This window comes from Trichoderma virens (genome assembly GCF_000170995.1).
Source record: "Trichoderma virens Gv29-8 chromosome Unknown TRIVIscaffold_81, whole genome shotgun sequence".
Taxonomy (NCBI): domain Eukaryota; kingdom Fungi; phylum Ascomycota; class Sordariomycetes; order Hypocreales; family Hypocreaceae; genus Trichoderma; species Trichoderma virens.
Genome location: NW_014013668.1, coordinates 183,539 through 209,014, shown reverse-complemented (window position 1 = coordinate 209,014; position 25,476 = coordinate 183,539). Strand labels below are relative to the sequence as shown.

General features: G+C 51.6%; 8 protein-coding genes across 8 annotated transcripts; 3 read left to right on the top strand and 5 right to left on the bottom strand.

Moving 5' to 3' along the window:
- Positions 1-862: 862 nt before the first annotated feature.
- On the bottom strand, positions 863-1,726 carry TRIVIDRAFT_81057 (uncharacterized protein; the record flags this gene model as incomplete). The annotated part of the gene is made up of 2 exons (XM_014098749.1): positions 863-1,404; positions 1,518-1,726. 2 exons carry the CDS (start codon positions 1,711-1,713, stop codon positions 1,040-1,042), a joined length of 561 nt encoding a protein of 186 aa, XP_013954224.1.
- A 425-nt stretch (positions 1,727-2,151) lies between these two features.
- On the bottom strand, positions 2,152-3,712 carry TRIVIDRAFT_48006 (uncharacterized protein; the record flags this gene model as incomplete). Its single annotated transcript, XM_014098748.1, has 7 exons — positions 2,152-2,696; positions 2,761-2,828; positions 2,905-2,954; positions 2,988-3,119; positions 3,166-3,274; positions 3,341-3,407; positions 3,472-3,712. 7 exons carry the CDS (start codon positions 3,710-3,712, stop codon positions 2,152-2,154), a joined length of 1,212 nt encoding a protein of 403 aa, XP_013954223.1.
- A 424-nt stretch (positions 3,713-4,136) lies between these two features.
- On the top strand, positions 4,137-6,596 carry TRIVIDRAFT_89890 (uncharacterized protein; the record flags this gene model as incomplete). Its single annotated transcript, XM_014098747.1, has 3 exons — positions 4,137-4,367; positions 4,439-6,151; positions 6,232-6,596. 3 exons carry the CDS (start codon positions 4,137-4,139, stop codon positions 6,517-6,519), a joined length of 2,232 nt encoding a protein of 743 aa, XP_013954222.1.
- A 580-nt stretch (positions 6,597-7,176) lies between these two features.
- TRIVIDRAFT_155379 (uncharacterized protein) lies at positions 7,177-8,632 on the top strand (the record flags this gene model as incomplete). Its single annotated transcript, XM_014098746.1, has 3 exons — positions 7,177-7,824; positions 7,888-8,252; positions 8,323-8,632. 3 exons carry the CDS (start codon positions 7,177-7,179, stop codon positions 8,630-8,632), a joined length of 1,323 nt encoding a protein of 440 aa, XP_013954221.1.
- Positions 8,633-8,757: 125 nt separating this feature from the next.
- TRIVIDRAFT_231199 (uncharacterized protein) lies at positions 8,758-10,618 on the bottom strand (the record flags this gene model as incomplete). The annotated part of the gene is made up of 1 exon (XM_014098745.1): positions 8,758-10,618. One exon carries the CDS (start codon positions 10,566-10,568, stop codon positions 8,955-8,957), a length of 1,614 nt encoding a protein of 537 aa, XP_013954220.1.
- Positions 10,619-11,059: 441 nt separating this feature from the next.
- On the bottom strand, positions 11,060-13,730 carry TRIVIDRAFT_181313 (uncharacterized protein; the record flags this gene model as incomplete). The annotated part of the gene is made up of 2 exons (XM_014098744.1): positions 11,060-13,182; positions 13,560-13,730. The coding sequence occupies one exon, from the start codon at positions 13,152-13,154 to the stop codon at positions 11,358-11,360; it is 1,797 nt and encodes a 598-aa protein (XP_013954219.1).
- A 1,105-nt stretch (positions 13,731-14,835) lies between these two features.
- On the top strand, positions 14,836-16,693 carry TRIVIDRAFT_77227 (glycosyltransferase family 21 protein; the record flags this gene model as incomplete). Its single annotated transcript, XM_014098743.1, has 2 exons — positions 14,836-14,924; positions 15,003-16,693. 2 exons carry the CDS (start codon positions 14,836-14,838, stop codon positions 16,501-16,503), a joined length of 1,590 nt encoding a protein of 529 aa, XP_013954218.1.
- A 178-nt stretch (positions 16,694-16,871) lies between these two features.
- TRIVIDRAFT_47828 (putative polyketide synthase) lies at positions 16,872-25,044 on the bottom strand (the record flags this gene model as incomplete). The annotated part of the gene is made up of 9 exons (XM_014098742.1): positions 16,872-17,681; positions 17,746-18,045; positions 18,100-22,796; positions 22,865-23,357; positions 23,481-23,722; positions 23,780-24,057; positions 24,108-24,332; positions 24,413-24,666; positions 24,826-25,044. 9 exons carry the CDS (start codon positions 25,042-25,044, stop codon positions 16,872-16,874), a joined length of 7,518 nt encoding a protein of 2,505 aa, XP_013954217.1.
- Between the last annotated feature and the right edge of the window lie 432 nt (positions 25,045-25,476).

Genomic DNA, 25,476 nt, shown 5'->3' with positions numbered 1-25,476 from the left:
TTCTCCATCTAATACTCCGTAGAATCATGTATAGAAAATTGTACAGTAGTCTACAGATTAGGCCTGTCGAGTACCACCTCGTATATGGTACTACATATCCATGAAATTAGATATAGCATTCGATACACTTGTAACGATTGAGTGCTCGACAAATACCTATCTGTAGTTCTATAGTCCCAATGTACCGAGCTAAACTACATCATGAAGCAAATCAGGTTCATGTCAAACCTCGGATATGTAACCTCTTACTAAACCAAGACACATGCAGCACATATGGCGCCTAGGCATACGGACCCTCATGCTCCAGATCCTTTCTCATGCTCAGAGTCATCTTTTGAAGTGTACGAGCTAAGTTTAGTAACCGCAAGATGTCCTACGGATGGCATATCGTCGTCACGTATCATGACCTCGACGTGGTGAGTATCGCATGTATAGTATGCATCACTACCTGAGTATGTCTAATAGCGATGTATGGTTTACATTTCTCCGGCTAGTCAAATAGTTATTAAATGATATTAAATGACGAGGCTGCTTAGGGTATAATGTCCACATCCCAATCGAATGCATGCTTAGCAATGGTCATGCTTGTCACCTACTATAGCTGGACGCTGAGCATGAACTTGGCCGGATACAGTCGAGAGAGTCTCCATACTATTTGTACGAGTTGATCAATACTTTATCACCAGGAAACCATTCATTCGCCTTTTTCATATTCTTACTATTCAATTATTCCCATAATAACACAAGCCATCATGACTTCCCACTTGGAGCCATGACCTTGAGCTTCCGCCTCTCACCCAAGATGAGTCTTGTGAGATACGACCACTACATCAGTTCAATCCTCTCAAGCACATTCAAGTCAAAAAAGTCAAGTTCTCTTTGAAATCTATCCGAAGCGAGATGATGTACTTTGCCACCCCAAGAACACACATGTATGGTATCTTTTTTTGCCGTTGTCGCGACAGGCCCATTCATATCGGCCTAGTCCCTCGATTGTACCCTATTGCCAATGAAATTTTTCCTCGCATCTACCCAAACCTCATGATGCTGAAGCCTCGTTCTCCTCCTCTGCGCCCTCTCCATCCTCCAGCTTCACCGATTCAACAGCGCCGTTCAGCCCGCTCTCCTGGTTCTTGTCCTCCAGCATTCCCGCAGCGGCCAAGAAGAATTGCGCTACCTCGTTGTGCTCGTTCTGGTAGGCAAGGTCGAGGGGGACGTAGTTTCGCTCGTTGGCCACCGCCGGCAGAGCGCCCTGTTCCACGAGAAGCTTGACCGTGTCCAGGTGGCCACCGAGTGCTGCCCAATGCAGACCAGTGTTTCCGTGCTCATTGGCATCATCCAAGAAAGCCTGCTTCTCCTCCTTGGGTCTCTCATCAAAATACTGAATGAGTTTGCGAACAGTCTCTGGACGTCCCGTCAGCCTCTCTCTATAGATGATTTGCCCTCAAATCTCCTCAAAAGCTCTTTTATAGCAGTGGCTTAACTCGTCTCCAATGAAAATTTGCTGCATTTCTTACCTAGATGGCCATTTCCCGCCGCCATGTGTAAAGCTGTTGACTTGCCCTCATCCTTGGCGGCCAACAGGATCTCAGCTGGTGACACCTTCTCGCGCTCTGACAGGGCCGTCAGGGTCTCGACGAGATCTGCATCTTCGCCTACCCTGGCGAAATATACCACGTCATCAATTTCGTCTTCTGTGAGGTTCGGCGCCATGGTGATGAATGAGTTCTCACTCGTCTTGGATTGCAAAAATGCTTGTATAAAATTTTAGACGATTTCTTCTTGGTGGAGGGGACTGTGTGGGTATTTTGCCCCGCGATTTTTGCACTGTGCATCTAGTCCCGGGTAGGTGGACATCTTGATTCAGAACAAGTCTATTACTTGGTGTCTTAAAAATTTGGTTTCGCGAGGAAATACTTGCAGACATTTAAGCCAGATCCTAGCAATACATAGCCTTCTGAGGAACATCAGCCTCAAAATCTTTCCACATGGGTTCAAAACTGCATATATTCTCCATGATGAGTGATGACTGTTGGAGAGAGGAGAATTGGATGTCGATGAGAGAGAGACACCATGGGATAGACTGAGCGATGGAATTTGCTGCCTCTTTTATTGGCTTTCCCCCTCTCGCTCGGCTTCAACTTTTCTCCATTAAGCCCCCAGAAGCATCTGCCCAAGCTTAATATCGAGCCATCCCGCCAAAGTGCCTGCTTCATCAAGCCATTGTATCTCAGCCTTGATACCCATCATCAACAAAACCTGGAGCTCTCGCCTAAGTTCGATGGCTTCGAGGTCATCTCTAGAGCCTACAACCTTTTCTAGAATTCTAACGGCGACCTTTCGATCTCGTGTTGAAAGGGCTGAGATTGGCTCACGGCATTCGGTGGACGAGATGGAGGCTTTGGAGCCGGTACTTTCCTCGGACGACTGGCTATCTGGTGGTTGCAAGTTGTCTGGGGATGGTAGTATCAACATATCAAGACGGCTCTTGCGCTCTAGGAGATCCTGCGATTTGATCCCTAGCCAGCGTATCGCTGGAGCTGTAAATTCTTGGGACACAAACTCCGACTTGAGGCGGTAGTGGCGAAGAATGTTGAGTCCATCAGGGTCGTAATCGGCCAAGACGAAGATCGGTATTTGCGGGCAATTGAAGCGAATCAGTTGTATAAACGAGCACGTAAGCATGTCCGGGTAACCTTTTGCCTTTTTACCTATGGTATCAGTTACCATGATGACAAAAGAAACCTAGGGATAACATACCGTTATGAGTAGTCCTGGACCAACGCAAGACGTTTGCCAATACAAACAAGACGCTAAAGAACGAAATACTGCCTTGATAAGGTTAGCAGAATGGTAAGGTGGACGCTTATATATAAAAATAGCACAAACATCTTTTTCAACAACCAGGATCCATCTGATGGTTTCGCAGCTAATGGCTGCAATGGACCCGGTTGCTGGCAAAGCAATTCCCTTTCAGGATGTCAGACTAAGAAAAAAAGTGATAAATAATAGTTGCGAGTGAATATACGAACCGCATCCCCAACAGCTGGACCAATCACTGTGTTGTCCTGGAGGCAAATACTGAGGGGTCCCAAGAAGACTCCCTTGGAAGATGCAACCTAGGCCCATTAACTGAATTCTAGGATCAGTATATGCCCCACGTACAATGTTCAAGTCATCACGTTGGACGTTGAGTGCAGAAGCAAGGTTATCCACCAGCTCGTCCACCGTTCTCTGCCTCACGAAAAGCCCTTGATGCTGATAGAAGATGTGGCTGTATCATCAAAATATTTTAGTTAAGAGCTAGAAGGGGCCATTTCAAATGTCAGAGTGTACTAACCGCTTGGTTGATACTGTCCCTGATACTAGAGCGTCATGGGCGAGCTGCAAGATGAGAAGTATCCGGGCTTGAAATCACACAAGATGAGAAGCAGTTCGCAAAACCAAACCCGCTTGGGCAATGCTGCGTACCAAACTTGGTGGCTTCCAGAGCAGTCCTTCCTGGGAAATGGACCGTTTGCGGATTATGTCCCGATCTGTTAGTTACAAAGTCGATGCTGAGCTCCTTTCCTTGGGCCAGGCAATCCAGAATGGCTTCCAAGATGGATTCGATACGAGTGATGACTGTCCCAGCGGATGTTGTCACGGTGACTGGGCGGATAATTACCTGCCTTGCATCTCGGATTATTGTGCCCTCCGTTACTTGGTCCATGATGACTCTGGAGTCTGATCACAAGCCAAATGGACGCAGTTACGGAGTTTTGTGCAGTCCGTCAAATTGTTGAGCGGTGGAAGCCAACACGAGCAAGTGCGTGAGCAGAGGTACGAATACGAGCCGATTGCAAGGGGCGTTAGTTGTTGATCAGGCAGTTTCTAGCGTTAGCGGCCACTGAAAGGGCATGTCACTGCACTGCAGGCACAGTAGCACTAGCCCAATGTGATCCCTGAAGCGGGCAAGATGTCAGCCAGGATTGCAACGTGCTTCTAACGTGCTTCCATTAGGCAAAGCCAAACCTGGTCTTTCGCATGTGAAAGACTTTGGAGGGCGGCCATTGACTTTTGACTCGCCATTATAAATCTTTCAACTGGCCTCCATAGCCAATTGTCCATTCACTCAGCACAGGTCAATCGACAAAATGGCCACTGCAACGGGGAGAGATACAGGCAGCGCCAAGTCCCGCAAGCGTGCCTCTGACGATTCGGACAGCTTTCCCAAACGACCCAAGCTAGCGGCCAAGACAGACCTCACACGATGGAGAATCAAGGATGACGACAGCCGTCATACATGGCATTACCTTGTTGACGACAAGGCAGCTGCAGAGTGGCCGCAGAGCAATGCTGAGAAGTGGTTTCTGAACTTGCCCTTGGTATGCCCTCTCCCCTCTTCCCTCTCTCTTGAAGTCGAAGGAATTACAGAGCTCACACATCGCTGTATTAGGATCTTCCCGCGCTGCCAAAGGCTGAGACGCCTCTCGAAGCTGCTCAAAATGGCCTCACCTTTTTCGAAAAGCTTCAAATGCCCTCTGGCCACTGGGCCTGCGAGTACGGTGGCCCCATGTTCCTCCTGCCCGGTGTTGTCATCACTTGGTATGTTACCAAGACGCCAATCCCCGACGCCTACGCGACCGAGATCAAGAACTACCTCTTTGCACGAGCGCATCCCGAAGATGGCGGTTGGGGCCTCCACATTGAGGGTGAAAGCACAGTTTTTGGCACTGCCATGAACTATGTCACCCTCCGCCTTGTTGGCGTCGACCCTGAGGACCCTGCCATGGTCAAGGCGAGGGCTACTCTGCACAAGCTGGGTGGCGCACTCAATTCCCCTCACTGGGCCAAGTTTTGGCTGGCGGTGCTGGGCGTGGTGGAATGGGATATCGTGAACCCTGTGCCCCCCGAAATCTGGCTGCTTCCTGATTGGGTCCCGATTGCTCCCTGGCGATGGTGGATCCATATCCGACAGGTGTTCCTGCCCATGGGATACATATATTCCAAGAAATGGAGCTGTGAGGAGACGGATACCATTCGGGGATTGAAGCAAGAGTTGTTTGTTCAGCCTCACGCCGAGATCAACTGGGCTAGCCACCGAAACAGTATTTCTGCAATCGATAATTACCATCCCAAAACATGGCTGCTCAACACGGTCAACTGGCTCCTGGTCAATGTCTACAACCCCTATCTGCGCTTCAACTTCCTCAAAGAGTGGGGAGAGAAATGGGTCAGCGAGCTTGTCGACATGGAAGATGCCAATACCGCGTATGCGGGCTTGGCACCAGTGAGCGCGCCGATGAACACACTCGTATGTTACATCCGGGATGGTCCTGAGGCATACAGCTTCACGAGACACACTGAAAGGCTGGAGGAATACATGTGGGTAAAGAATGAGGGAATGCTGTGCAATGGCACAAACGGTGTCCAGTGCTGGGACACCGCCTTTGCCGTCTTGGCCGCCGTCGAGTCTGGGCTGCACACGGATGAACGCTGGAAACCTATGCTGATCAAGGCCCTCGAGTATCTGGAAAGACAACAAATCAGAGAGAACTGCAAAGACCAAGAGAAGTGCTATCGACAGCCCCGAAAGGGTGGCTGGCCGTTTAGCAACAAAGACCAGGGCTACGGCGTGAGCGACTGCATTTCGGAGGCTCTCAAGGCCGTCATCCTGCTGCAAAAGACGGAGGGATACCCACAACTTCTGGAAGACCAGCGAATCTTTGATGCCGTGGACACGCTGCTCCTGTACCAGAACGACAACGGCGCCGTCTCGTCCTACGAGGCCAGAAGAGGTGGTGAGTACTTGGAGATGCTCAACGCCGCCGAGGTGTTTGGCAGAATCATGATTGAATACGACTACCCCGAATGCACAACTGCTTGCGTCACGGTCCTGTCTCTCTTCCACAAGCACTGGCCCGATTACCGAACCAAGGATGTTAAGCTGTTCATCAAGAGAGCCACCAACTGGATCAAATCCAACCAGAGGTACGACGGTAGTTGGTATGGCAGCTGGGGTGTATGCTTTACGTATGCCTCAATGTTTGCGCTCCAGAGTATGGCGGCCATTGGAGAGACGTACTCCAACGGCCAGATCTCACGAGCAGGCTGCGATTTCCTCATTTCCAAGCAGCGCGAGGATGGCGGGTGGTCTGAAAGTTACCGGGTGAGTGCCATGTCGCCTCGACAAACAGGGTGTTTGTCTATATTTCTCTTGCCTTGCTAACCTCTTGTTCTCTTTTTTAGGCTTGTGAAACTATGAAATACTCCGAACACGAGTCAGGGTCCCTTGTAGTGCAGACAGCCTGGGCACTGATTGGGCTCATGGAGGCGGAATATCCTGACGTGGAGAAGATTAAGAAGGGCATCCGCTTGATTGCGAGCCGGCAACAGCCCAACGGCGAGTGGCTGCAGGAAGCCATTGAGGGCGTGTTCAACAAGTCATGCATGATTTCGTATCCCAACTACAAGTTTACGTTTACCATCAAGGCGTTGGGCATGTTTGCGAAGAAGTACCCGGACGAGAAGTTGTAGCTGGATGGATGCATGGATGTACGAAGTTGATGACCAAAATATCTTTCTGCCTGCTTATCTATCAATTTTTAACCCCGTTGTCCAACTGCGTAATAATATGTGCACTACTCGAGGCGTCTTTTCTTTGTCATTCTTTGGCCTTCTTTGTTTCTCTAAATGAAGGTTTCTACATGCATTGTATAGGTACTTAGGTAGGTACCTTCCAGCGATGCCTGTCTTGGTGGCTTGCTCTCCTACATTGTTACCTACCTAGGTAGGTATGACACAGTGAATCTACATCATCTCTCGGAATAAATGAATTTCAAGATAAAGAACCCATCATCATAGAAAATACAAGGCATCTCTTCATTTCTCCCGCTTTCATGTCCGTTGGTAGCACCTGGTTCCTCACGCCGTGTGATTCGCTCCAGCAAACGGAGAGCGGGGCACCGAATTTCACTGAAGCTTCCACGCCTCACCCCACTACAGCTTGAACTCTTACCAGCAACTTCCCTCCAACATATTTAAACTCCAACCTCTGCCACTCACTCCTTTCACCTGAATCTTGACGACTCTTTATTCTTCTTACGACGCATCTCATTATCAACCACTTCGCCATTATTTACGAATAAGTTCTCGCCCGCCGTCAAAGTCCCTGCGACATAGTCGCTATTCGCCATGTCATACGTCACTTTGGCTCAGCAGGGTCTCGCCTCTGTAGAGGCTCGCAACTGGGAAGACGCCCTAGATAAGCTCTCCACGGCGCTCAAAGAATCTCCCAACCCAGCGTGGCTGATTGCCCGCTCAAAGGCCTTGGCTGGACTTGGCCGACCCCAGGATGCCCTCGACGATGCCGACCTGGCCTGGCACAAGGCCTTCGAACGAAACAAGCGAGACCTCATGGCGACCGCTCAGTACCGTCGCGGCGTGGCCTATTTCCAGCTGAAGCAGTATGCCAACGCCGACTACTGCTATACGCACTGCATGAGACTTCTTAAGGGTGGTCCAGCGATGCCTAAGGAGGATCCTGGCTTGGAATTTGTAGATAAGGATGGGTTCTGGACCGTGACGGCCGCCGAGGCAATGGATGCTGCCCGCCACCAGGACATTTCCAAGAAGGAAGATGGCTTGCAACAAGCTATGAGCAATAGTCTTGCTGCCGATAAGGATAGGTCACACTTTCGCGAGTGGCGGATGGCTAGTAACATGCGAATCCAGGCCCTGTCGGCTATGGAGAAGCTGCCGGAGGATGATGCCGCTAGGAAGTTGACGATATCATTGATTCCGGATGAAAAGGACCTCGCCATTCACCTGTCTGGCAGGCCTGTGAAGGAACCTGCAAAGGCCGAAGCTGCAAAGGCTGAAGCTTCAAAGATTGTGGCTGCAAAGGCAGAGGTTGAAGCAGCACCACGCGTGATTCCCGAAGACACCCCGCTCCGCTTGCAAGAGTTCCAGAGCAAGACACACATGTCGGTTTCGATTTTCTCAAAGGGCGTTAACAAGGAGAAGCTCCAGGTGCAGTTTTCCGAATCTTCGGTCCATCTGGATTCTCTTGTCTTTCCAAACGGCGACGAGAGGGAGTTTCAACTGGACCTTTGGGGAGAAATCTTACCTTCCAAGTCCACGTATACCGTTACACCCAACAAGGTTGAACTGAGCTTGGCCAAGAAGATACCTGGCAAATGGGCGGCTCTCAAAGCTGATGAGTCCTCCAAGCAAGCACCAGTGTCCAAGCCACAGGTAGTTGAAGCAAGGTAAGCTTTTATGATGCAACTATGTTGCTGCTGGTACATCATTTGCTAACCCGTTGTGTTACTGTTCTAGTTCCGAGACTGCCCCAGCTGCGGCTCCGGTTGTAGCTCCGGTTGCAGCTTCGGCACCAGCCTATCCCTCGTCTTCACGCAGTGGTCCTAAAAATTGGGATCAGGTCGGGGAGGACAACTCGGATGACGAGAAAGATGTCAACCTCTTCTTTAAGAAACTGTACAAGGGTGCCACCCCTGAGCAGCAGAGGGCGATGATGAAGAGCTTCACCGAGAGCAATGGAACCTCTCTGAGCACGAACTGGGACGACGTCAAGGATAAGAGAGTCGAGACTGTCCCCCCTGACGGAGTCGAGGCAAAGAAGTGGTAGTTGTCAACTCAGCTGAGTGAGGGGTGCTGATCGAATTGGACAGTCTCTGTCATTGGGAGTAGAATTAGTTATTTCGATTGCGATGATGCATCAAGGGCTACGTGCACGGCGCACCAAACGGAGGGAAAAAAGGGAATTGCTTTTGGCTTTTTTTCATTGCCACTTTTAGGTTGCTTAATCTGAATTGTTATGAGAGGTTATGTTGTACATTGAGACTATAATAGTCTTTTTTAACCCTTTTTACATTCTTTACATCATGTTTCTTTGTTGTCGCGTGCTTGTCTGCTAAGACAAGATGCACGTCGTCTCATGTCTTACACAGTCAGTCCTCCAACGCCGGATCAAGCTCCTTGATCCTCCTCACAGCATCCTCATGCCACGCCGTCTGCCTCAACGCCTTCTGCGCCAGCGCCGGCGCCCACGGCTGCTCGCCGCGATACTTCTCCGCCATCCCCTTGGGAATATGGGCGGCTCTCGACAGGAAATCTTCGGCGGCAATGTACGCGCCCCTGAGCCACCTGGCGCCGCCGCCAGCCGCGTCAAAGGCGTTGCGGCCGTGCAGCACGCGCAGGTTGTCGAACAGCACGCACTCGCCGGGCTCCATCTTCTCCTCGTGGATGGCGGCCGGGTCGTTGATCAGCGAGGAGAAGATGCGGGCGGGCTCGATCCAGCGGCGGATGTCCTTGACGGGGCTGAGGTAGCGGCCCTGGAAGGGGGGCGACCAGAAGACGTTTGTGAAGCCCGAGTCGTTGCCGTCGATGACGCGGCGCGAACTGAAGTAATGGTAGCCGTTCTTTCCGTACTGATACGGGACGTGGTGCTCGGCCAGGGGCGCCATGCGATGGCGAGTGAGGAACGGCCAGAGGAGGCGTCCGACGCGCTCGCCGTCGCTGAAGAGAGACTCGCCGCCGGCGCACGAGTTGTCCATGCAGTGCAGCACCTGGATCATGGGCGGCGGGTCGAGATACAGCAGGTCCTGGTGCAGGCCGAGGAAGCCGCTCGTGTAGGCGACGTTTTCCGCGTTGGGCTTTGCGCGGACGTCAAACGTGCGGCCGTAAAACGTCTCGCGGATGTTTGCGATGCGCGTGGTGATTCGCACGATGGACTCCTCGTCCCGGGGCACGTTCTTGAGGTACACCAGGCCGAAGCGGCAGATGTCGATGATGACGTCCCAGAAGGCCTCGCTGTCGTCCTTCATGAACTCGGCGTAGTCGATGCGGCGCACCTGCTGCGCAATCGTCTCGCGGTCCCAGTACACGACGCCCGTGCGACGCAGGACCGATCGCTGGCGAGGCAGAGTCACGACGTCCTCCATGCCCTTGCGCTTGAGCGACAGATCGACCGACTCCCACGGCAGAAGCATGACGTGCGGCTTGCCCTTGTCCTCTGCGAAGCGCGGGATGTCGTGCAAGAAGGTGATTTCGAGCCCCTTTTTCGTGGGCTTGACGTTTTGCAGGCCAATGTCGACGGGGATCTCGACGGAGGAATACGTCTTTTGGCCGGATGAGGTGTCTCTGCACTTTGGACAGGCGCAGCTATCCCTCAGCGTCGCAGGCTTCAGCGCCCTTCGTCCATTCTCCGTCGCAGGATCCTCGACAAAGAGAAACTTGTCCGTCCAAGCAACCCTAACAGGGCCACGCCTCGTCGTCTCATCGGTGAACGTGAACCGCTTGGCCTCCCTCGGAATCTCCAGCTTAGGCCAGTACCGCGCCGCCGAAGTCTGCTGCTGCTGCTGCTGCTGCCCTGCTTCCTTGGCCGAGATCCTCCTCTGCTGCGGCCTGTATCCCGTCTCCGAGTCTGTATTCTGGCGTTGCCTTTGCCTCCTGGGGCTCCTTGGTCCGTCTGCTGTGTGAGCGGTGCGACAAGCCACAGCTTTAGCTTGAGCCTTTGCCGCCGCCGCGGCTCTGGCCCTGGATGTGCGAGCCAGGGACAACATGGCTTTCTTTAAGCAAAAATAAACAGTGATAAACAGGCGGAGGCAAATCCCTTGAGGCCCTTGAATGTGCCAAAACGCACTCTTTGATCTGTCCAAAACGAAAGATTTCACTTGGATTTGAAACTATTGTCAAGTCGCATGTTTGCGCTAATAAGAGCGGGCGAGTGGACCGAGGCACAATCCGGCTGGCCGAGAAGAGCCAGGCTGGAGAAGCCAAGTTGCGTAGAGACTATGAGAGAACTGTACAGCACAATTACAATCTGTATATTGAAAATTATCTTAATGGACGTTCAATATTAATATTTCAGTAATTGGTATTCCTATTAGGATTTTCTGCTCCTCTTTTCTTCTTTCTTTTACTGTATTTGCAATTGCTTCTATATTCTCATCTGTTCATCAACGTCTCATCTGCTAACCCTCCTCGGCCCAAGGGAAGTCCATCACCATACGATCTGTGGCGTTTAGAATCACATGCTTCATAAATGTTGATTCATTCGATAATATGTTTCAATTTTCAAAGTATTGAGCCTCTTAGAAATGCTACCAATCAATTTGGGTTTCTCGTAACATCGCGCCAACTCTTTGCTTCGAGAAGGCACCTGTAACCTGATTCAGATTCGTTCCATCGTTTCTCGTATACATTACACACGTTGTCGCTGACGTGTATCCAATATCATTTGCCCATGTAATACTCCATACATTCCCCAAGCATCACCCTTAATGTTACAAACAAGACACTGGAAAGGAAAAAAAACAAAGCAGAGGTTGAAATGGACGCCAGCGGTCCATTCATCGGTTTCGATTGCTCGACCATCTCTTTACCATGACTTCTCTGACCTTGTACAGCTTCATTGCCTCCGTGATGCCGTCCTTCAGCGCCTCTTCAAACTTGTGAGGAGGCGGCACATCCACGTAGATCAGCACCAAACTCTTGGTGACGTGGGACAGGACTCGTACAACGCTGTGCAGCCACGACCACGGCTTCCGAGGGCCTTGTTTACCCTCCTTTTTCCACCAAGCATCGGAATACGAGGGGATCACAATCAGTCCAAACTCGGCGTGGTCAAACACCGGTCCCCTGGCGTACAGCAGCCAGTCGACTCCGAATTTGATGCCCGCTCGAGGTACCCACCCCAATGATCGGAAGTGATGGTACACGGCATAATGGACGAGGAATCCATCATCGGGCTCGAGATCAGGCTCGTCTGGGCCATTTCGGGGAGGGAAGTAAGAGTATTGCCGGAACAGGGAAAAGAGGTCTTGGCGCGACAGCACTCTGCCAGACGCAGGATCCGTGATTTCCAGAACCCCAAGGCCAAAGGAGAGGAAGAAGGCCTCCTCTGGCATCAACTGGAGGTGTTCCTTGTTGATAATGGGATCTGACACGGGAACGCTTGCGGATGGCAGTTGGGTGAGGGGTTGGCTAATTGACTTGCCCTCGCCGTTGGCCTGGGATGGCTGGGAAAACGACACGGGTGGGGAGCGATTGGGGCTCGGGGGGTCGGATGCTTTATACGTCGCCGATTCCACCGTGGGAGAAAACCGCACGCTCTTTCTGCGCTGCAACTTGTTTCCCGTGCCATCACTAGATGAGTTTACGGATCGGTCGTCCCTAAACAGCTCTGGGGTCTCGGTGGTGATGGGAGTCCGGGGCTCCTCGGAATCGTCAGTGGACGAACCGTGGTGAGAGGAAGGGAGTGTCAAGGATCCGTTTGCTTTAGTGATGGGGGCCGCATCAGGATGCGTCTTTACTTGTGTGGCATTAACAATGTCGGAAGCCGAGTTTGGTAGTGCTAGAATCTGCAGGGGACCGACAGGTGCGACAAATGGTAAAGGCGCCGGAACTGGCTGTTGCCGTGATACGACAACTACCGCTGAGTTTGGGAGTGCGAGGAGCTCTAACGGGCCAACAGGTGCAAGGGGGAGCTGGGGGAAACTTGATACGGCTGCCTCTTGGGCCTCTTGGGCCTCTTGGGCCTCCTGTGCCTCCTGTGCCTTGTGATCTGCCAGACGGCGAGCTTCAGCCAGCCGCTCCTCTTCAAGCTTTGTCTTCAAGATGGCTTCCTGTTCAAGTCGTGCACGCTCCCACTTGGCTTGTGCTCGCTCATCTCGCCTTTGCTGCGTGAAAATCTCGCTGACGTGAACTTCCTGGAGACCCCTTTGAACCTGCTCTCTCTTGAGCCAGTTGGGCTCACTTCGACTGAGATTGCCCTTGCCATAGAAGCCTTGCTCCCACAAGGCCCTCATGGACTTTTCATCCTTGATATGCACAGAGATTGTCGTCTCAGACCAGACGCCATGGTGGACAACGGCAGGCTCTACAGGCGGCGGTCGGAAAACCTGACCCAACCATGCGTAGGCAACATGGAACAGCGAAATAGGGTTGTTTGGGTAGAATGCTGGGAGGGGAAAGGTTCGGATGGGTGCAGGCAGCGCGTATATCTGGTGGATAGATGGGCCTCGCGGTTGCTGTTGTGCAGCTGGCGGCTTGGCCTGGGCCTTGCCTTTGGCCTGGGTTTGGGCTTGGGGTGCAGGTGAAGCCTTGCCTATGGAAGGGGGCTCAGTATGAACTTGCATCTCAGCCATCTCGGACTGGGCTCATTTTGGCCTGGACCTGGAGGAGCTCTAGTTAGTTTTTGAAGCTCCAAAATGTGTGTAGCGAGACAAGACGATGGGAAAAGAAAAAGATCCCCATTGCTGTATCAGATACCGTTGTAGTCTATAATGAAATGGCAATCACAGAGGTCTCCAAATGAATGGTCGCTCTTTGCACAAATGGTGATCATCATAACAGCGAGAGGGAGAAGGGAATTGTAGCTGGAAAACTCTGCTGTGTTACCCATGTGTAGACACGATGGGAGCAGAGCAAGGAGCAACAACTTGAGCAAGAATATGCCTAAGCTGATATGAAGCTCCAGAGCTGAAGCAATTGGCGAAGCGCCTTGATACGCATCAAGGTAGAAAGAATAAAAAAAAAAAATTTCGACTCACCTGTCTCAAGGCATGGCCCGGCAATCACGACGCTCCTCTTGCAGAATGAGTCCAGCTGGATCTCATCCACGACCGTCCCAGAAAGGTAATGGGACACTCTACCAACCTGGGAACTGCGAAAAGGAAAGAGTGTCGAGACGCAAGAGGGAAGCTCTTTTGTTTTTGTTCTCCCTCTGCTTTTTGGGGGTTTTTAAAGCAAAAGAGAGGGAAATTTTTCTGGCTGGCAAGGGATTTTCGGCGGTTGGTCGGAGAAAATCGCAAAACTGGATCCCGAAGCGGATGCCTGGGGCTCCAGGCGTCAAGAATGCGTGACCTGAGTGGCTGGATGCAGCGACAGCGACCTTGCAGGAGAGGCTACTGACGGCCCAGGGCGGGTTCCAGGGCATGTGGCAGGCACCGCAGGCACCGCGAAGCCCTGCAGCATGCCCTAAGAGGTCCCTCGACTAGTAGCAGTCCGCCAAATGTCATCAATCCAGCAATTAACCTCCACCGAAAGCGTGGTTTTGACGAGGTGCGCTCGTTGATTTCTATTTTGGGCTTCACCTTTTGTTAGTTGAAACTTGAGCCTGAGCCTTGGCTATGGTGAAGCCCCGAGCCTTCCGACCGGTGATGGATGCGAACAAGCATCAGATGTCATGCCACGTTCAGTCTGTACTCTCAACCACTGCCCTTGAAGGATTCTGTACTCCTCTGTGTAGGTACCTCTTTGCATCTGCGAGTACTTGTACTGTAGGTGCTACTCAAATATGCATGTGATCCTTCATCACCCAAAGCTTCAGGTACCACCTGTCCAGAACAAACAAACATCAAATCCAATTATTGCCCCTTTGGTGCGAATTTCCCCAACTCCCCGTCATCCCCTCTCGTGTCAGACCTAGTTGCTACCCACATAGGCCTAGCGACCCGTCCAGGGCTTGTCCAAGCGCCCCCCAAGCTTACCAGAGATCGCCAAGTCTCTTCTTTTTTTCTGCGTCGCCAACACGATACACGTACTTGGTTTTTCTCCCATATTCCAAGGCCAGAACTTCTTCCTTGTCTGTCTTTGTACGAGAGCGATCCAGCGGCTCTCTCTCCCCAGAAGGAGCCCTCTTTTAGTCTTATTTAATCCCCGGGCGAGCCGTCAGTCGCCATCTCTCGTCTCCCCCCCTCACCTATAATACCTACCACATATCCTATAATCTAACATGTCCTGCCCGTCCCGCCGCATTCGCAGGTGATTGTTTTGTCTACGCTCGAGTGAAGGAGTAATGGTTATGCCTCGATCCTAGGCCTTGAAATGACTAGCTTTGTTGAGGTTGCAGCTACCATCTGCCTTGTCTGGGCCGTGGTGGTTGTTCTCGTCCAGATTGTCGGCATCACCTCCATGTAAGCCCTCCTCCATCTTCCAGCCTCCAATCCCAACCTTTGCCCTCGAGGCTAATCTCTTGTGCCTCCCGCCGCCAGATTCGTCAAGTTCAACGAACGAAACCCCCCGCCGATATCCTCCACCCTCGAAGATGCGCCCAGCGTCACCATCATCCGGCCGGTCAAGGGCCTCGAGCCCTGTCTCTACGAATGCATCGCCTCGACCTTCCGCCAGGACTACCGCCGCCAAAAGGTCTCCATCCGGCTGTGTATAGAAAACACCGACGACCCGGCCTATCCGGTCCTCCAGCAGCTAATCAAGGACTTTCCCGCCTACGATGCGCAGATCCTGGTCGAGGCCGAGGACCCTGTCCTGCACGGCGCCGAGGGTCGCGTCAACATGCTGGGCCCGAATCCCAAGATACGAAACATTAGCAGGGCATATCGCGAGGCGCCCGGGGAGGTTATCTGGATCATCGACTGCAATGTCTGGGTCGCGAGCGGCGTCTTGGGGCGCATGATAGACACGCTGATGGGCTATGCCCCTGCTGAGGCGCCCGCCCGAAAGCCTTACAAGTTCGTTCACCAGCTGCCACTGGTTGTCGATATCGTCGACTATCAAAAGGACGCCTCTGCGGAGAGCCAGGCGTTCCTCGGATCGGCCGCCGAGACGTCCAAGCAGGGCAGCGAGTCTCTATGGAACCGGCTATGGAAGAACGGCGGCGGCCGTCTAGACGAAATGTTCATGGGCACCTCTCACGTCAAGTTCTACGGCGCCATCAACGTCGTCGGAGTAGCCCCTTGCATCGTGGGCAAAAGCAACATGTTCCGCAAGGCTCACCTGGACCAAGTCACCGATCCCGCCCGGAATCCCATCCTTCCAGCAAACGAGGGGCGCCCCCGCGGCGTCGACTACTTCTCGCACAACATCTGCGAGGACCATCTTATCGGGGATCTTCTCTGGCGCTCCAACATCCCGGGCTTCTTGAATCACGGCATTGCTTGGGGAGACTTGGTTCTGCAGCCAATGGCAGGCATGTCCGTGTCCGCCTACGCTGCTCGGAGAGTCCGTTGGTTGCGCGCTAGAAAGTTCACCGTGTTGGCAGCTACTCTTGTGGAACCTGGTGTTGAATCGTTCCTGTGCTGTGCTTACTTCGCTTTTGGCCTTACCACGCTGCCCTGGTTCCATGAGGCGCTTGATATTCCGCAGACTTGGGCGGCATTTGGGTGGATTTGGCTCATGTCCATTCTAGCTTGGATGACTGTGGACTGGCACACCTTTAAGCACCTTCACACAGGCTGCACCATCGAGGCCGACCAAAACACACCGAAATTTGCGTTTGGTTCGGCCAGTCCTCTGGGTCTGCCAAAGCGACGGTTCCTAGAATGGCTGCCGGCCTGGATCGGAAGAGAGGCGCTCGCTCTGCCGGTCTGGACTCGGGCCGTCTTGCTCGGTACGACGGTGAGCTGGCGCGGAAAGGTGTTTCAGGTCCGTCTAGACACGACTGTCGAAGAGCTGTCGAATGGGACGCCGACGAGATTAACGAGGACGCCAGAACTGGAGAGAGCTAGACAAAGTAGTAGAGATAGACTATACTGATGATGACGACGGTTTTGGGCTCGAGGTGTTCTTTGTTTGGAATGACATGAGATGGAATGGAATGGATGACTGTCAACGATATTATTAGACGGGGATCGTAAGATTACTGATTGGGGCGTTACAGTGTAATAGAATAGCTGAATGCGTATTTCTGAGCTTTTGTATGAATAAATTCCATGTATGTGAATCTAGGAAAAAATGAAAAGCGAAAGTGAATAACAAGAAGATGGGAAATGTACACGAAAACAAAATGAATTGAGGATATGAAGAAATCAAAGAACCATAAGTCGTATCTCGTACAATCATAACCGAATCGCTCACTCTAAAGAAACAACCCAACAGCTACATGATCCGCCCCCTTTTTTTTTTCAACTCTTTTCCACGCCCCCAAAGACGCTCGCCGGCACCAACCTCGATCTCTTGGCAATGACTTCCGACAACTGCATCATCGACATGGAGCTCATCAGCTCCAGCATCTGCACATGTGCCCCCAAATGTCCCGTGATCCAGTTCCTCAGCTCTACCGCGACAAGCGAGTCCACGCCATAACTTGATACGGCGCGGTCCGGCTGGATCTCTGTCGTGGCAACTGCCAGCAGACGGGCGAGTTTCTGCTTCAAGCCGGTATATACGGCTTCTATGGCTGCGTCACCACTAGACGTGCTTCTAAGAGCGGCCTGCACGTCAAAAGCGTCGTCCTCACTTCCCTTGGACGCACGTGGTGCGGTGCGGGACCAGACGTGCGCGAATCGAGCGTCTGGGCGCTGCGTCACCGTGGCAGAGGGATCTGGCGTAAATTGGCTGGCGCCACAGATGATTTGTCCCTTTACAACGGGAGTCTGAATGACGTAGCTGATTACTGCGAGAACTTCTTCTATCGTCTGTGGCCGGACGTCGGAAGAAGGTAGCATATCATCATCTCTTTGCACCGCGCCAATGTCTATAGCTTTGACGGGGAAGCCCAGACGAGACTGGGACTGGGCAAAGCTATCCCGGAAGGCGCCGATCGCATCCGCGATGCTCTGTTCTTGGCCGCCTACAACAGAGGAAGTCCGGTTCAGCAGAATGAAGAAGTCGAGGTTTGAACCAAAGGCCTCTTGGAGGTTAATAATGCCTTTGGTTGTGGGTTCAACTGCACTGGACCACTGAGAATATGTTACGGCCTTAATATCCGTATCCTAATTAAGATATTGTCAGCTTTTGCCCCCTAGAATAAGCACGGGGATGAAAAGAGGCTCTTACATATATCTCAGAATCCCCAAGAATGACTCCCCTGATGGGCACGCCCTCGCTTGCCTCTCTAAGCTGATCCACAAGGGGCTGAGTGGAAGTATTGCCGGGGATAAAGGCAACTTCTGTACCAAGTCTCTTCACCTCATCCGCCGCTGCCTCGATTCCAGATCCTTGACATGCAATGAGGCGATAAGCTCCCAATTTTGCTAGATACTTGGCAATTGGTGTGTCCAATTTTCCAGCATTACCAACAACAAGGTAGGAGCTGTTGTTTTGCAGAGACGCAGGCTTAGGCTTCCGTGGTTGAATCTTGATCCAAATTAGTAACAATATACAAAGCCGTTGTAAGTAATCACAACTTACCTTCAAAGGCAGAGTGGAGTCGAATTTGAAAACCATCTTGCCTACATGACCACCCGCCTGCATAAGCCGAAGCTGCTCCGCAACATTGGAAGCATGATACGTAGTGATTGGGCCGATCAAGGCCAAGGTTCTCTTCTGAAGCATATCGAAACAAGTTTCCAATAACTCCTTGAACACCAGCGGTCTTTCTCGTGCGAGAAATCCCATGCTGACCACAGAAAGAGAGGCATTTCTCTGAAGATGCTTCATATCAACCCGTCCACCATTTGCAACATCCCTCTCGCACAACTGAACGATTCGGCCAAAGGGAGCTATAGCGCTGCAGCTCTCTGAAAACACGTCTCCGGAAAGAGAACCAACAACAACGTCGACGCCGCGGCCATTAGTCAACTCAAGAAGACGATCACCGAGATCTAGGTCTTGGCTGGACAATATACGCCCAGCTGGGATGCCATACGTTTTGCTAATAAGCTCTGCCCTGTCTGGGCTTCCAGCGGTGACATAAATTTCTTCAACACCAAAAGCCATTGCAAGCGCAATTGCTGCCTGGCCAACTGCTCCAGCTCCAGAGTGTATCAGGATACTCTCACCTCGTTGGAGTCTGGCAATATCTCGGAGAGCATAAAGCGCAGTTGAGTAGGCCAATGGGACTGCAGCAGCAATGTCACCGCTGACGTCTTCTGGAACCTTGACCGTGTAGCGGACATCTACATTGCTGACGGTAGCAAGCCCATCAGGGGCAAAGAAGCTAACTCGATCGCCCACAGAAAGACTTGACTGCGAAGCGTCACCAACTTCGATAACCGTGCCGCTTCCCTCGAATAGGAGAGAAGAATGACCTTCAAGCTGGCCAGTAGTTATCAACATGTCTTTGAAGTTGAGTGCAAAATTCTCCAGGCGAACTTTGACCTGCGTTGATTTGGGAGGCAGAGAATGAACCTCGTCATCTGCCCAATATATGGAATCAAACACTCCAACAGAGTTGATCCGCAGACTCAACGGCCGGCCAAAATCGGTATAAATTTCATCACGCGGATGGTGCTTTGATGTAGCATCTTGAACCTGGAGATTGACCTCCTTGTTCTCTAACAGACGCGGTATCACGATGCTTCCGTTGGATAGGGCAAGCTCCCATTCTGATGACGAGTAAGGAGAAGCACTTGGGCCAAGGTACTTTACATACACCTGCAGAATTCCAGCAGCCTCCTCTGAGCTTGCATCAACATCGAGAGTGAAGAGTCTGAGATCAGGCCGTGATGAACGCAGGCTACGCGCCAGACCTGTGACGAGCGCACCAGAAGCTCCTTTGGTTACCCACAGCACTGCTTTAGCATCACTTAAGATGTCCCGGGCGTTTTCCCAGTCCTTCTCAGATGCCCTCAGCAAGAAATCTTCGGCAACATCTGGAAGAAAGATGTAGGTTCCAGGAGATGCTGTTGCTTCAGCGAGCGGAACGATAGTCACCCCAGTTCCGGGATATTGCGCGACTAGCTCACTTCGTAGCTCGTCCGCCACGGAACTACTCTGCTGTCCTGTAAAGATAGAGATGTTTCCAACTCCTGCCTTCACCCCAGTATTAGCAGCGTGTGAGATAAGCAGGCTTGCTTCATGCTCTTCATCTGATTCAAAATCCTTCATTTCGATTGATATACCAGAAAAGCCGCTCTTGACGAGAACTTTTTCCCATTCTGGTGTTGATAGAAGTGGAGAGCTTGTACGACCTTCCTCAGCACCAACCCACCAGTTTTGGAAGCTCCCGCCAAGGAGGCCCCATCGCAACGATGGTGTTGTGAGCTCTGCAAAGGCAATTTGACCACCTGGTTTGAGGAGGCTATTTAGATTGTTAAGCGTATGCTCAAGGCTACGCGTCGCATGTATGGCATTAGATGCGACGATGATGTCAAAAGAATTGGGCTCAAATCCCTGCTGCGCTGGGGACTGTCCAATATCGAGACACTTGAACTCGATGACATTTTCAAACATCTTCATCGTCTCTTGAGCTCTAGAAGTAGAGATATCAGAAATATCGGTGAAAACGTATGTGCCTCGGGTAGTAGCATAATCACGCCTTTCCCCGTAGAGGGCCTCAAGGAGTGTAGAGGTCAAGACGCCAGAACCCCCACCAACTTCTAGAATACGCAGATTCGGCACCTTGTATTGAACCAGCTTGAGATATTCGGCAAGCTGTGCGTGGCATCTACTGAAGCAGTCGTCTTCCGAATAAAAGCGGTGCAACAGCTCGCCGTCTGGCAAGACAGACGTTATATCTTGGTTCCCTCGTAGAATGTTGGGTAAATGAGGGCCAAGTTGGTTCAACATCTGGCCTGCTGCACTCAGTGCTTGGTTATTGGAATTTGCTGGCGGGGCGGTTGAAGTGTCTTGCTCTTGCAGCCAACGGTAGAAATGTTGCAAATGGTGAGTAATTGACGGCTCATCTTCGCATGAAATTTGAGCAAGAGTATCTCGGATGATGCCAAGAGAAACTGGATCACAAGTTTTCCGCGACTGCTGATTCTTATAAGACAGGTTTCTTTGGCAATACCTGGCCACGGCTTCTCCTGGAGAAGAAAACGGATCCATGAGCCATTCAACTTGATGACACAGGGGGTCATCAGCCTGGTCAGTGGCTTGCTTATAGCTACCCAGGGACGAGAATTTGATCCCTCCAACTCGAAGTATAACATTGTCGGTATTATCAAAATCCGTGGCAATTATGTTGGAAGAGTGTTGTCTCAATCCATATGGACCTGTCTTGGCTGTAATAGAGAGTTTCTGTCCAGGTGAGAGATCTATATCTGTGGAGATGCAAAGCTCATCGATAGCAGCGACAACCTGAGGGCCGTCTAAGCCATCCGCAAATTTCACGCCAGGGAGGCATGCCAAGAAGCAGCCTTCAAGTGTGGTGGGATGTATGTGATGTGGCTCTTGGTGAGTCGAGGGCATTGTGGCTTTCACATCCGGAACAGTCAGCTCACAGTTGGACTCCCAAGCACGGGCTGAGACATTATCAAGGTTTGCAAAGCACCCAGAATAGTCATTGCCTGAGGAACTAAGAAGCTTGTATAGCTGCTTTGACTCCAGCTGTGTCCACCCATCAGTAGACAAGTCGGCTGTAGAAGCCAAGTTGCTTCTCAGCTTTCCCATATTCTCCGACAGAGCAATCAAACCTCGACAGTGTTCCGTAGATTCATTGTTCTGAGAGATACTATAGATTCGAAATTCTTGCCACTTCAAACTGGAGTCACGAGACGTCACTGAATAGGGGCGCAAAAGAGTGAATACTTCAGCTCCAAATGCATCATCCTGGATAAGAAGAGGCCGATCAATGACGACTTGCCTAAACTCTATCACTCTATTCTTCCATGGGCGTTGTAACGTATTGGACTGGCGTTTCAAAGCCTCCACAATCATGGTCAGGAAGCCAGCTGCGGAGAACACCATCTGACCATCAATGCAATGGCCTTTGATCCATGGCATTTCGGAAAGCCTAATAAACATTCTCCAAGACGGCTCAGCGCTGATGCTATCAGCAGCAGCAGACCCAAGAAGATCATGGCGGGGGAACTTTCGCATACGGTACGCCTGACTTCGTCGGGATTCGTTCCAATGCGTCTTGCTATGGTTCCAGCTATACGAAGGCAAGTTGGTCAAAACTTTTGTGTGGATACCCTGGGGATTATTGACGCTTGTGAGCGTAATAGGAAGACCGTGAATGAACAGGCCACCAGCAAGGGAAAGTACGCTTTGGACTGCGTCTTGGTTCCTCTTCAAACAGGAGAAATATGCCGAAGGCAGTCCTGATATAGTTTTTGCTATCTGAGTAGCAGGTCCCTGGAGTGCTGAGTGGGGGCCGAACTCAATCATGACAGTTGGTAGCAATGTAGACGAGGCACTGCCATTTACAGGTAAACTGAGAACCTTGGACAAGGCTGGTGAGAAGCGGACGGGGCGTAGCAGATTAGAAACCCAGTATGCACCATCCATTTCCCGGCCGTCAACTTCATCACAAGTGACTGAAGACACCATTCGAACATTCGGTTTGAACTGGCGAGGTTGGAGCTTTTCCAACGCCGCGAGGTAAGATTCTCCAATAGCAGCCATGTGGTAAGAATGGTAGGCTACTGGGACGGCCAATCTTCGATTGAAGATGCCGTCTTCTTCCAGTTTGGATGCAATCTCGTCAATGGCCGCAGCATCACCCGACAGCGTCACACTGGTGGGGCTGTTGATGCATGCAACATTGACTGTTTGCTCGCTGTATGTTGATAGATACTTTTGCGCATCAGTCTCTGATAGACCTGCAGCAAGCATCCCACCCTGTCTTGTGCCCTTCTTCAGCTTGAGATAATATACGGACTTTCCCCTGTGATAGGCCACCTTGAGAGCTTCAGGGGCGGTTAAGCTCCCGCCAGCATATGCTGCAGCAATTTCTCCACTTGAGTGGCCGCAGACCAGATCGGGATGCACGCCCCATGAGGCAAGAAGATCCACCAATGCGACTTGAATAGCTGTACAGCAGGGCTGCGCCAACTCGGCATCATTGATGCGAGAGTTCTCCTTGGTTTTCTTCAACTCATCAATTAAGCGCCACGTTGCGCCCATGCGGATGAGCTCTCTTTCAGATTTCCGCATGGACTCAGCAAAGCATGGGTAGGAGAGAAGCTCCAAGCCCATTCGCGCCCACTGCGCTCCTTGGCCTATTCAGGAAGGAAAAAAAAAACATGTCAGCAGGGGTTGATTGGTGCTACTTGTGGTTGTATTGAACACAGTCTCAGCGACTTACCAGTGAAGATGAAACACGTTCGCGCACCCGTCCATGCTTTGACAGGGCGGATTGATCCCAGTTCAATCTTTTTCAGCCCGTCCAGAAGTTGTTCAATGTTGGAAGCAACAAATGCAGCTCTCTGTGAAAATCGGGATCGCCGAGATGACAGCGTAAAAGCCAAATCATCCAGAGACAACTCTTGACGGTTTGCCTTGGCGGCCATGATGAATCTCTTCCAAGTACTGGCCAGCTTGGCAAAGCCATCTTCTCGCTGGTGACTCCATACAAAGACGTTTGAGCCTTCGTTGAGAGATTCGGTGACAACTGCGCCACGCGTTACCCTCGTCTCAACTTTTGGTGTTGGCTCGGTTGTCTTGGCGGGTTCTGTCCAAGCTTCGAGAATGACATGGGTATTTGTACCCCCATAACCAGACCCATTAATGGATGCGCGGCGGAGCAGCCCCTCTGGCCACCCTTGGAATTTGGATGCAACCTAAGGAAGAGAGTAACGGTCAGTCGATGCTGTCCAATTCTTCGTATTTTCTTCTTCTTCTACTTTTCCTTCTATTTTCAAATTTGTTGAAAAAGATTTTTGGGGAGGATATATTGCACTCACCTCTAACCCGCGAGCTTCCAATTCCAGCTTAGGATTTGCAACTTCAAAGGTAGGAGTCGGAACAATTGCTTCTTTCTCAAGCATCAAGAGAACTTTGACTAAGCCCGCCAACCCTGACACACATTCGGTGTGGCCCAAGTTGGACTTGACGCTACCGATGATCAGTTTGTCAGATCTGTCTAGGCAAAATGCTTTATTAAAAGCAGTAGCCTCGCAGTTGTCTCCGGCATTTGTACCAGTTCCTGGGGATTTTCTCTGTTAGTGAAGCCAGACGAAAGATTCCCATCAGGATGCATTACCGTGTGCCTCCACATAAACAGTCTCCCTGGGATCAAGCCCAGCAGTCTTGTAGGCACGCTGAATAGTTGCGTATTGGCTGACTGGTGATGGCATTGTGATGCCCGGAGTTTTGCCATCGGACACAACTGCGCTACCTCGGATGACGGATCGAATTGTATCGCCATCCCGAAGAGCTGCGCTAAGGGGCTTGAGGAGAATGGCAACCACACCTTCACCTCGGGCATATCCGCTTGCGCGAGAGTCGAAAGAATAACATCGGCCGTCAGGGGATAGGAACCTTGAGTTTATTAGCAACGGTAGCCGACAAGGGGGACACCTAAATCTCACTGCATGGACGAAATGATGGACATCTTGTCGGGGTCCAAAATTAGATTAGAGCCCCCCACCAGAATTTGGTCAGCATCGCCAGCTCGAAGAGCCTGGATGGCATCGTGTACGGCCACCAGGGCGCTAGAGCAGGCCGTGTCGACGGATTTGCTAGGTCCGTGCAAGTCAAAGGCATAGGACACACGGGCTGATGTGAGAGACGGGCCGGTTCCTGTGAAGCGGTACCTGCAACCCGGCGGTGAGCATTTGTAGCTTCGCTTTCCTCGTCTTGCCTTTGTTTCGAGGAAAAGTTGAGGGAAACTCACCTTGGTGATGCCTCGGGATCGCGGCCGAGGATCTGATCGTAATCTGTATAGGAAACGGCACAATAAACGCCCGTATTCGAGCCTTCGAGTTGATCTAGGGGAATGCCGGCATTCTCAAAGGTCTCGTAGGCTACCTCAAGCATGAGTCTCTGCTGAGGATCTATGGCTTTGGCTTCAACTCCACTGATGCCAAAGAAGTCATTGTCAAAGACAGCTGGGTCCTGGTTAAGCAGATGAACGCCTCGAGCGTTTGTCTATGAAAAGAGCGAATTAGTCTTCAACGCCATGCCATCAGGAGAGACAATGCAGTAGAGAAGAAGAAGGGAAGCAACGGGGAAGAGAGGAAAGACTTTATCTCCCCCTCTTTTCTTTTCTTTTCTTGGCAACTCTGACTTTGCAAACCGCTCACATACCGAACCGGGGAGATGGGCTTGGGGGTGCCAGAACGACTCCATCTTGAATCGGTTTCTGGCATGGCTGGCCCAGCTGGTCCTCCCGCTTGACAACATCTGCCAGAGGCCATCTTCATTGGAAGCAGTGCCTGAGAACCGGCAGGCTGATCCAATAATGGCAATGGGCTCGGCCCCGTTGGCATCAAGCCAACGAGAGTCAATGCCGTCAGTCGAAGCCATGATGTGTAGGGGCTCAACTGAAGAGCAAAGGACTCCGTGATAGAGAGACTGAGAAAACGAGTTTTCAAGCCAGGTTCGAGGCTAGGGATATATGCGATTGCCGAAGCGTAGTGCCAGACGAGCGGGAATAATAAGCTGACTTCATATGGAATAATCTCCTTGGCCGCCCCAGTTTTGATTGCATGGCAAGGAAGCGCAGATGGGGAAGAGAAGGAAGGAAAAGGAAAGGAAAAGACGGATGACATTAAATGCCAGGCCTAGCTCGATGTCGCCGCCATGTGACGGCATGCAGGTTGGGAGAGAGAAAAAGGGATCGGCCTGGTCAAAGTGGCCGTAAAAGTGGCCGGCTAGAAATCTGGAGACGCGCTTGACACGATCCGCCGATGCGTAGCCCATGAGCGCCGCGGATAATATAAGATTACCCCCGACCCG